At 40.1% G+C, this 12,047-nt stretch overlaps 1 protein-coding gene across 1 annotated transcript in view; it reads right to left on the bottom strand.

Annotated features, from left to right (window-relative positions):
* The window catches only part of Smc6 (Structural maintenance of chromosomes 6), a 23,416-nt gene extending 11,369 nt beyond the window's left edge, over positions 1-12,047 (bottom strand). Inside the window, exons 1-5 of the mRNA XM_064059436.1 lie at positions 11,834-12,047; positions 11,463-11,561; positions 10,562-11,406; positions 10,314-10,517; positions 10,075-10,268 (exon numbers count right to left, since the gene is read on the bottom strand). Of these exons, the coding sequence (XP_063915506.1) occupies positions 10,075-10,268; positions 10,314-10,517; positions 10,562-11,406; positions 11,463-11,561; positions 11,834-11,854 (1,363 nt within the window). The 5' untranslated portion in view covers positions 11,855-12,047. The remainder of the gene's footprint in view (positions 1-10,074; positions 10,269-10,313; positions 10,518-10,561; positions 11,407-11,462; positions 11,562-11,833) is intronic.

The following is a 12,047-nucleotide window of genomic DNA, read 5'->3' as shown; positions in this document are numbered from 1 at the left end:
TTTCAGTTCTATATTTTAATTCTTCAAATTTCCGAATTTTTAAATTTTTTGAGATCTCAATTTATTGAGATTTGGATGTTTCGATGTTTTGATTATTCAATTTTTCGCTTTATCAATTTTTCCATATTGTTACGAAATACACCCTTACGCCGCCCCAGTACGACGCCTATGGCGGTCGAGAGCCTTCTGGACGTACGCACGGCGCTGATGGGTGAATCATCGCTGTTGACGGCCGGGAGGCGGGCGCATAAAGACAGGTCTGGAGCGTCTCGAAGCGGCGTCCAGGGGAGTCTCGAAGCGGAGTCGCGATGGATGTTCGTGAAGGATCTCGATCAGAGACTATGGGTTTAAATAGAGGCGACCGTAGGTAATGGATTCATTCATCCAGTGAAGACAGTCGAGAGCGCCGGAATAATTTCTGTACATATTCGTCGCAATAGATAGTGTTGTAATTCGACCTGAAGAAATAAATTTTTTGAGTTTTACCAACACCCGATTTATTATTCGTCCGTCAATCGTAACACTGGTGTCAGAAGTGGGATTAATTGTGAAATAAATCGGGATTCGAATTTGGTTGGTGCTACTAGGAGAGACCGGAACAAAGTGAACTTTCGAGAAAATTCTCTCCCGCGGTAAGAGTGGAATAACGGAATTAGACTTTCATCACCTGACATTGGCTTCGAGAATTGACATCTGTCAAGGCTCTAGAAGTTTCTAGAAGAAAATTTTATGCCGACTACTACAAGAGCGCAAACAGCCAACATGGAGGAACAACTGACAAAAATGATGAAAATGTTGAGCGAAAATCAAAGAATAATGGAAGAAAGTAGAAAAGAAGATCGAAGAATAATGGAAGAAAATAGAAAAGAAGATCGCAGAATAATGGAAGAAAATCAAAGAATAATGGAAGAAAATTTAAAAGCTATGCAAACTACACTTTTGAACAGCCGAAGCGAAATCCTCCAAGTCGTGCGAAATGAAGTGGACGAGGTGAGAAGTGAAATGGAAAACAAGATCAAGGAGCTCGAAGAAAGGTTGCAAACACCACGACCTACAATTGCGACCCCTGCAGAATTCAGTCCGGTGAGAGTTCAACCCCCTATTTTCGATGGGCAGACGTCGTGGACTACTTATAAGAAGCAATTTGAAGCTGCGGCCTTGTCGAATAGCTGGAATGACCAACAGAAAGCGACCGTTTTGGTAGTAGCACTACGAGGTGCGGCCCTGGAGATTCTACAGACATTATCAGAAGAGAACCAGAAGGACTATACCGCTTTGACGACCGCCCTCGAACTCAGATTTGGAGATGAACACCTCCGGCAAGTTTTCGTAGCGCAGCTTAAATCTAGGATTCAGAAGAGTAGTGAATCTCTTCAGGAGTTTGCGGCTGATGTTAAACGTTTGGTACACCTCGCCTATCCTGAAGCTCCGCAAGACTTCCAAGACAGACTGGCAGCAGAAACCTTCGTAAACGGCGTAAGAGATAGTGAGGTAAGAAGAGTCCTGCAAATCTCCGGGTTCAAGAAACCATCCGAGGCGCTGATTCGAGCGTTAGAAGTGGACGCCGCATACAACAGCTCACCTCGTTCCAACGTTAAGATACGAGGCATTGGGGTTGAGGGCGAAGTAAACCCTATTCAAGAGAGTCTCGACAAAATGAGCGAGAACTTTGAGAAACTCGCCCGCGAAATAATTGCCGAAATCAAGACGGGCAGTTCTAGACAACATGGAGGGCGCCTAGAATGTTACAGGTGTGGGCGTCAAGGGCATGTTAGGAGGGATTGCCGTGTTAGATCGTCAGGGCCGATGAGGAGATCGCAGCCGCGACCTCGTCTATATCAGGAGCAGGAAAACTAAAGGCAGTCGGTATCTCGGGGCGCGTACTGGCTGCTAAAAGAGAAGCCCCAACAACTGTAATGGTTAGAAGTATCGCGGGGAGCGTCGACAGTCCGACAATCAGCGGAAAAATCAATGGACGGGAATCGAAGATCATCATCGACACAGGAGCCGAAGTGTCCCTTGCACGCAGATCCAGGTTACAAAATTGCCAAATTAAATCAGTATATACCGCCACGAATGTAAAGACGGTGACAGGAGAAACAACACCGGTTCTGGGTACAGCGGTGGTGAATGTAGAGCTCGGTCGACTCCGAATAAGGCATGAAGTTCTGGTGGCGGAAATCGCTGACGATTTCATTCTGGGTATGGACCTAATCAGCCGGTATGGTTTAATGATCGACCCAGAACAGAAAATTCTGCGTTTCGGAGCCGAAGAATTTGTGTTGGGACGTCCGAATGTGGAAGCTGCAACAGTCAGACTAGTGGTCTGTCAGACAACGAAGGTAGATGGTAATGCAGAAGTCATCGTCCCCGCCAGAGTAGAGACGAACCCCGGATACAGTTTGGGGATGGTGCAGCCGGCACATGACTCGACCCACAAGCTCCTGATCGCGAGCACCCTAGTCAAAACCGATCGTGACATACCCTTACGTGTGGCAAACGTGTTTCCCAATGCAGTCAATATTAGAAAAGGGGAGATTATCGGAATGTGTGAGCCAGTCGCCCGAGTATTGAACTGCGAGGAAGAAGACGTTGAGAATGAGTCTAAGGAAGGGGATACCAAAGGCTTGGAGGTCAACTGGGACCAGCTGTCTGCTCGTGAGAGAAAACTGGCCAAAGGACTCATTCGTAGGCACCGTAATGTCTTCGCCTCAGAGGAGGAACCATTCGGGAAGACCAACATCGTAGAACACCGAATAAACACTGGTGACACGCAACCGATCCGTCAGGTCCCTCGAAGACTACCCCTAGCCAAACAAGAAGAAGCTACAAGACTCGTGGGCAACATGTTGAGAGATGGGGTAATTGAAGAATCCAACAGCGCGTGGTCATCTCCAGTAGTCTTGGTTACCAAGAAGGACGGGACTACCCGATTTTGCGTCGATTACAGGAAACTGAACGACGTCACGAAGAAAGACAGTTACCCCCTTCCTCGAATAGACGATACCTTGACGACCTTATCCGGCTCGGCGTGGTTTTCGACCTTGGACTTGAAGAGTGGCTACTGGCAAGTAGGCTTGCACCCGGACGACAAAGAAAAGACTGCGTTCTCCACCGGAAGTGGCCTCTATCACTTCACCGTTATGCCCTTCGGGTTATGTAATGCGCCAGCAACATTCGAGCGGCTGATGGAGATGGTGCTAAAAGGACTGACATGGAAGACCTGTCTGGTATACCTCGACGACGTCATGATTATGGGCAAAACGTTTGACGACCATCTGAAGAATCTCGAGGAGGTGCTAGAACGAATGGAAAAGGCTCGTTTGAAACTAAATCCCAAGAAATGCTCGCTCTTCCAGAAAAGAGTCGAATTCCTGGGCCATATCGTGTCGGAGAAAGGAATAGAAACCAACCCGACGAAAGTTCTTGCTATCCGGGATTGGCCCATACCAAGAGACAAGCATGAACTACGAAGCTTCTTGGGACTCTGCACATATTACCGACGATTTGTAGAAGGGTATGCCGACATCGCAGCACCGTTACACCAACTGACGGAGCAGAAGGCGACTTTCAAGTGGAGCAGTACATGTGAGATGGCCTTTAAGAGACTGAAGACGGCTTTGTGCACCAGCCCCATTTTGGCTTACCCCAGGGACAAAGGAAGGTTCGTCCTCGATACCGGTGCGAGTAACTCGAGAGTTGGGGCCGTATTGTCGCAGATACAAGATGGGGAGGAAAGGGTTATCGAATATTTTAGTAAATTACATTCCAAACCAGAGAGAAATTACTGTGCCACAAGGAAGGAACTGCTAGCCATTGTCAAAGCCGTCAACCACTTCCACAAGTATCTATACGGACAGGAGTTTCTGATCAGGACCGACCACGTTGCCCTCTCGTGGCTACTACGGATAAAGAATCCCGAGGGCCAAGTAGCGCGTTGGCTGGAAAGACTACAGCAGTACCACTTTAGGATCAAACACCGAGCGGGTCGACTTCACAACAACGCTGACGCTTTGTCAAGACGTCCGTGTGGAGAGTGCAAGCACTGCGACAGGATCGACGCGGAAGAAGGGAACCTGCCCGTTCGTCGGACGATTTTTGAGCAAGATGAAGAATGGACAACGGCGCGGTTAAAGCGTGAGCAAGAAGCAGACGACATAATCGGACCAATACTAAAGTGGAAGGAGGAAGGAGTCGAACGACCCGGCTGGGCAGAATTGTCCGACCAATCCCCCAGTTTGAAGGCGTTATGGGCCCAATGGGATTCCCTGGTCATGGAAAATGGGCTCTTGAAGCGAAAGTGGGAGAGTCCTGATGGGCGTACCTCTAAGACGATGCTGGTACTCCCCAAGGTAAAGGTTTCCAAGGTCTTAGAGGAAGTTCATGCCGGAACATCTGGAGCCCACTTCGGAGTGAACAAAACTTTGTCGAAAATCCGGGAGAGGTTTTATTGGGTAGGTCATCGTGACGATGTCGAAAGTTGGTGTCGCAAGTGTACGACGTGTGCGGCCAGCCAAGGTCCTCATACCAGGGCGAGGGGAAAGATGAAGAAATATAATGTTGGGGCACCTTTCGAAAGAATCGCCATCGATGTGGCCGGTCCGTTCCCTGTAACAAACGACGGCAACAAGTTTATCCTGGTGGCTAGCGACTACTTCAGCAAGTGGCCAGATGCCTATGCCATTCCAAATCAGGAAGCCGTCACGGTCGCGAAAGTACTGGTTGACAATTGGATCAGTAGGTTTGGCGTCCCCTTGGAACTTCACTCAGACCAGGGACGCAATTTCGAATCCAACGTCTTCCAAAGAGTGATGCAGCTACTGGGAATACGTAAGACAAGGACAACGCCACTACACCCACAGTCCGACGGCATGGTGGAAAGGTTCAATCGGACTATGGAGCAACACCTTTCGAAAGTGGTAGAAGAGCACCAAAGGGATTGGGACCAGCACCTTCCACTATTCCTGCTGGCCTACCGCGCAGCTATCCACGACACCACGGGCCAAACACCTGCTCACGTTGTATTTGGGAAGGAACTGCGGCTGCCCTGTGACCTAGTCTTTGGATTGCCATCCGAAGAACCAATGGAAGTACGTGACTACGTGGACGAACTGAAAGAGAAGTTGGTCAACGTGCATGAACTAGTGAGGGGCCGGATCAAGATTGCCAGTGACCGAATGAAGACCCGTTATGATGTGAAGGCCAACTGTGGCGGATTCCAGGAAGATGACTTAGTGTGGCTGTATAACCCCCGACGGAAGAAGGGACGTTGCCCAAAACTGGCTCCTGACTGGGAAGGTCCATACACTATCGTCACTAGAATAAATGACGTAGTTTATCGGATCCAACGTGGACCGAAGACGAAGATGAAGATCGTTCATCTCGATCGACTAAAACGGTACGAAGGAAACAACGAAGACGCTTCCGATCGGGACGATCGGATTTGAAGAGGGGGGCAGTGTTACGAAATACACCCTTACGCCGCCCCAGTACGACGCCTATGGCGGTCGAGAGCCTTCTGGACGTACGCACGGCGCTGATGGGTGAATCATCGCTGTTGACGGCCGGGAGGCGGGCGCATAAAGACAGGTCTGGAGCGTCTCGAAGCGGCGTCCAGGGGAGTCTCGAAGCGGAGTCGCGATGGATGTTCGTGAAGGATCTCGATCAGAGACTATGGGTTTAAATAGAGGCGACCGTAGGTAATGGATTCATTCATCCAGTGAAGACAGTCGAGAGCGCCGGAATAATTTCTGTACATATTCGTCGCAATATATAGTGTTGTAATTCGACCTGAAGAAATAAATTTTTTGAGTTTTACCAACACCCGATTTATTATTCGTCCGTCAATCGTAACAATATTTAAGTTTTCGATTTTTCGATTTTGGCCTATTTCGGTTTCTCAATTTTTTGATTTTTCGACTCCTCGATTTTTTTGTCTTTTGATTTTTCGATTTCTCGATGTCTCAATTTTTGAATTTTACAATGTTTCGATTTTTTGCTTTTCGGTTTCTCGATTTTTCGATTTTTGATTTATCCGATTTTTCAATTTTCCAATTTTTTAAATTTTCGACTTCTCGATTCGTTGATTTTTCAGTTTTTCGATTTTTAAATTTTAGATTTTCGAATTTTTATTTTTTTGATTTTTTGATGTTTGGATTTCTCCATTTTTCAGTTTTAGGATATTTTAACTTTTCAATGTTTTAAATTTGAGATTTTTCGATTTTTCAGTACTTCAATATTTTTTTATTTTACAAATTTTGACGTTCCTGAATTTTTAGCTTTCGGATTTCTCAATTAATCTATTTTTTTATATTCCCATTTTTCCACTTCCTAAAGTTTCGATTTTTCAATTCTTCAGTTCTTCAATTTTTCGATTTTTTAAGTTTGCGATTTTTCGACTCTGCTTTTTTGACTTTTCTGTTTCCCAATTTTTTTAATTGCCTAATTTTTGGATATTTCGTTCAATTTTGTGATTTTTTAGTTTTTCGATTTCTCAATTTTAACTTTTCAGTTTTCAATTTTTAAATTATTACTTTTTTTCGATTTTTTGAGTTTTCAGTTCTTCTATATTTCAATTTTTCAATTTTCGGAATTTTTAAATTTTCGAATGCCCAATTTTTTTTTATTTTGCGATTTCCCAATTTTTCGATGTTTCGGTTTTTCGATTTTTTTCTTCTGAGCTTTTCAATTTCTGGATTTTCCAATTTTTCAATGTCCCGATTTTTCAATTTTTCACATTGAATTAGATTTCTCGATTCTTCAATTTTGCGATATTTTAAATTTTAGATTTTTCGATTTTTCAAATTTTTGCGTTAAATTTTCAGTTTTCTGATTTCTCAATTAATCTATTTTTGATTTTCCCGTTCTCAAAGTTTCGATTTTTCAGTTCTTCAATTCTTCGATTTTTCGACTTCGCTTTATTCGTTTTTCGATTTCTCAATTTTTGGATATTTCTTTCAGTTTTGATATTTTTCAACACTTCGATTCTTTGATTTTTTGACTTCTAGATTTTTCTATTTTTAATTTTTGGATTTTCAGTTTTTTGTTTTTTATACTTTGGATTTTTCAATTTTTCGATTGTTTTATGTTTCAATTTCGCATTTTTCAACTTTTCTATATTTTAATTTTTAAATTTCTAGATTTTTCGGTTTCTCGAGTTTCCAGTTCTATATTTTAATTCTTCAAATTTCCGAATTTTTAAATTTTTTGAGATCTCAATTTATTGAGATTTGGATGTTTCGATGTTTTGATTATTCAATCTCTCGCTTTATCAATTTTTCCATATTTAAGTTTTCGATTTTTCGATTTTGGCCCATTTCGGTTTCTCAATTTTTTGATTTTTCAACTCCTCGATTTTTTTGTCTTTTGATTTTTCGGTTTCTCGATGTCTCAATTTTTGAATTTTACAATGTTTCGATTTTTTGCTTTTCGGTTTCTCGATTTTTCGATTTTTGATTTATCCGATTTTTCAATTTTCCAATTTTTTAAATTTTCGACTTCTCGATTCGTTGATTTTTCAGTTTTAGATTTTCGAATTTTTATTTTTTTGATTTTTTGATGTTTGGATTTCTCCATTTTTCAGTTTTAGGATATTTTAACTTTTCAATGTTTTAAATTTTAGATTTTTCGATTTTTCAGCGACTGTAGTCGGCCGACTGTTCCGCTTTGCTAAAACCGGTTTATAAATGCAATAGACAGTGTGTTTTTTTTTTATATTTCTCTGACCACCTTAAAAATTTGTTTTATTGTAATAAAAGGAATAACTAAAGTTCCTTTGTTTTCCAAAATATATGTTAAATTTTTTGGATAATTTTAACATTTAATTTTTTGTAGTAACTCAGTACAAAAATAAAGAATAACACAATTTAGGGCTAGTTTATACAATACTTTAACTAATTTAACCACTTTTTTGGAAAATTTTTGGAAATTTGAATTCACTTTGCGTGCTTATTGGACCAGATATCGTGACGGCGATTTCAGAATCGTAACTAGCGGAAGATTATCTACACTTTGACACCAATTTTCGGTCGATTAAACCAATTTTAACCTGTTTAGCAAAGCCGAACAGTCGGCCGACTATAGTCGGTACATCTCTACTTTTCAATTTTTAATGTATTAATTTTTTTCGATTTTTTGAGTTTTCAGTTCTTCTATATTTCAATTTTTCAATTTTCGGAATTTTTAAATTTTGGAATGTCCAATTTTTTTTTTATTTTTCGATTTTTTTCTTTTGAGCTTTTCAATTTCCGGATTTTCCAATTTTTCAATGTCCCGATTTTTCAATTTTTCACATTGAATTAAATTTCTCGATTCTTCAATTTTGCGATATTTTAATTATTCAATGTTTTAAATTTTAGATTGTTCGATTTTTCAAATTTTTGCGTTAAATTTTCAGTTTTCTGATTTCTCAATTAATCTATTTTTGATTTTCCCAGTTCTCAAAGTTTCGATTTTTCAGTTCTTCAATTCTTCGATTTTTCGACTTCTCTTTATTGGTTTTTCGATTTCTCAATTTTTGGATATTTCTTTCGGTTTTGATATTTTTCAACACTTCGATTCTTTGATTTTTTGACTTCTAGATTTTTCTATTTTTTATTTTTGGATTTCAATTTTTTGTTTTTTATACTTTAGATTTTTCTATTTTTCGATTGTTTTGTGTTTCAATATCTCATTTTTCAACTTTTCCATATTTTAATTTTTAAATTTCTAGATTTTTCGGTTTCTCGAGTTTCCAGTTCTACATTTTAATTCTTCAAATTTCCGAATTTTTAAATTTTTTGAGATCTCAATTTATTGAGATTTGGATGTTTGATTATTCAATCTCTCGCTTTATCAATTTTTCCATATTTAAGTTTTCGATTTTTCGATTTTGGCCTATTTCGGTTTCTCAATTTTTTGATTTTTCGACTTCTCGATGTCTCAATTTTTTAATTTTACAATGTTTCCATTTTTCGATGTTTCGATTTTTGATTTATCCGATTTTTCAATTTTCCAATTTTTTAAATTTTCGACTTCTCGATTCGTTGATTTTTCAGTTTTTCGATTTTTAAATTTTAGATTTTCGAATTTTTATTTTTTTGATTTTTTGATGTTTGGATTTCTCCATTTTTCAGTTTTAGGATATTTTAACTTTTCAATGTTTTAAATTTGAGATTTTTCGATTTTTCAGTTCTTCAATATTTTTTGAATTTTCAAATTTTGACGTTTCTGAATTTTTAGCTTTCGGATTTCTCAATTAATCAATTTTTTTATATTCCCATTTCTCCACTTCCTAAAGTTTCGATTTTTTTTTAATTCCCTAATTTTTGGATATTTCGTTCAATTTTGTGATTTTTTAGTTTTTCGATTTCTCAATTTTAACTTTTCGTAGAGATGTACCGACTATAGTCGGCCGACTGTTCCGCTTTGCTAAAACCGGTTTATAAATGCAATAGACACTGTGTTTTTTTTTCTATTTCTCTGACTACCTTAAAAATTTGTTTTATTTTAATAAAAGGAATAACTAAAGTACCTTTGTTTTCCAAAAAATATGTTAAATTTTTTGGATAATTTTAACATTTAATTTTTTAATTTTAACTCAGTACAAAAATAAAGAATAACACAATTTCGGGTCAGTTTATACAATACTTTAACCAATTTTAATCACTTTTTGGAAAATTTTTGGAGTTTCAGTTCTTGTATATTTCAATTTTCGGAATTTTTAAATTTTCGAATGTCCATTTTTTTCGATTTCCCAATTTTTCGATGTTTCGATTTTTGAATTAACCGATTATTCAATTTCTCGATTTTTAAATTTTAGATTTTCCAATTTTTATTTTTTTGATTTTTTCATGTTTCGATTTCTCGATTTTACAATTTTCCCATATTTGAATTTTTCAATGTTTTAAATTTTCGATTTCGAGGATTTACTATGTTACAGTAGTCATCACGGCATATTTTTTTAACCTTTAATTTAATAAAACATAACCCAACGAAAAACGTTCAGGGAATTTTTTTCTTCTGCACTGAATACCAACAAACTCACTAGATTTTCATGGCCAACCCTACTATATAAAAATCGTGAACGGATAATACCTATTTGATGCTCCAGTTGGTTAATTTCGCGCCTCAATCTCTGTTTCTCTTCGTCTCTGCGCGAAACGTCGCTGATAATTTGGTACAAATCGTTCCTGCACGTCTGCAAATGCTCCTCCATGCCCTTGATTTTCTCATTCATGCTGTTAAGTTCGCGCAGGCGCTGTATCTTCTCTTGTTCCACTCTCGTCATACTAAAACCGACTTTCGAAAAAATTCCAAATCAAAAAAATACTCACTTCTCGTTGGCATTTTGGATTTCGTTGTTCAAAATGTTTGCGTCTTTCGTCTTGGTCTCGATCGCGCTACTCAACAGCTGCCTCTCCCTCCTCTTGCCGTCGTATTTACCCCTTAACTCCTCAATCGTTCTACGCACGTCCGCCTGTGGCCTTGACTGCACCTGAATCGTGTCCTTGAGTTCAGCGATTTGCTGAGTCAGAACACTACAAACCGTTTAACGCCTCATCCTCACCCGCAACGCACTCACCTGATGTTTTCTTTAATACTTTTGATTCTCTCGCTCCTTGTCGCGCATTCGTGCAGCGCACTCTCGTGCTTCTGGTTCCACTTATCCACGTTCTCCTCCTCCTTCCTCACCTCCTCTTCCGCGTCCCGCACTTTAGCCCAAATTAACTCAACCTGCGACAATTTAATCTTGTCGCGAATCCCCACAATCGAGCGATGATTGTCGATTTTTTTCTTCAAACTGCGCAATTCGTCTTGTAGTAGCCGACAATTCGTCTGCTTTTCTTCGAAGAGACGAACTGACTCGCGTCTATTGAGGTGGATGGTTTTGTATTCGTCCGAGAGGGTCTCGAGTTTGGTGGCCTTCATGAAGAGGGTGAATTTGCGCTTGGGGTCGCTGCTACTAAGGAAATTTCTTGAGGTGTCCTGGTTTAGAATGCACACAGGGTTGTCCACTTGGATGTTCAAACTTGTGGTGATGTTGTGGATTTCTTTGACGCTCGTGCTGATAATTTCGCCATTTTCGTTTTTTATTTTATAGCTGCCGGACCCCGATGACGTAAAATTCCGAAGTATGGTGATTTTGTCCCCGTACTTGCTCTGTCGGTACCCCATGGGGCCCCCATTGTAAATTTGTATTTCCACGCTGCCTGAGGTTTTTCCCGCTTTGATGAAGCCCTTGACACTTGTTCCCCGGTTAGTCAGACTTGCTTTGCCCCCAAGCCCCACGATCAAAGCGGTGAGGATGGCGCTCTTTCCGCTGCCGTTGCGCCCAATAACGATGTTAATGGTGTTTAAGTCGACGTCGAGCATTGAGTGACACATGAAATTCTTGAGGATCATCCGACTGATCGTGCCTGCACGTCTCTAAACACAAATCAAATAATGACCATTATTAAAAACGTTGTATTTTATTAGTTTACCTGGGTGTCATCACTGGTGCGTTTTTTCTTCGAGTTGAAAGCGACGCCGTTTGTCTGGGAGAGTTGAGACAGGGAAATCCCCTTCCTCTTTCGTGGCATCTTGAATGCAATAAATTATAACTCATGGGTACTTTCCCGACACGGCGGACGTAACGTCTTATCGTGATAAGACTGATAAATTATCGTAGTTTGGACAAGTACAAGTTTGAGGTTAGGTTTTTGAATGGGGCTCGAAACTGTTGTCACTCGATTATTCAGCGAGGACTGGCGAGATAAGTGTGTGATATCAACGAATTGTGTGAAAAATTGGGTAATCACTGCGAATTTGTGTGTAATCGCGCTTTAATTGGAAAAATGGAGGTTCTACTTACCACCACCGAATTTTCGTCCATTGTGGGGTTTTGCGACGTTTAAGACGCAACGGTGTTTTCGGAATGAATTGAACACAGTTGCGACTTTTTAGAAAACACACTTTTACGAGTAATCACATTTAACAAACAAAAACATTACACTAATTACTAAACAACGAGACGCGGGAACCGAAGTCGTTAAATTCGCGAGTTTGAATGTGCGCATGCGTGGACG

This window comes from Zophobas morio, unplaced genomic scaffold (assembly GCF_036711695.1).
Source record: "Zophobas morio isolate AGI-343-1 ecotype UQ-CSIRO unplaced genomic scaffold, CSIRO_AGI_Zmor_V1 ptg000021l, whole genome shotgun sequence".
NCBI lineage: Eukaryota > Metazoa > Arthropoda > Insecta > Coleoptera > Tenebrionidae > Zophobas > Zophobas morio.
The sequence above is the reverse complement of the archived record's forward strand: the minus strand, read 5'-3'. Positions and strand labels throughout refer to the sequence as shown.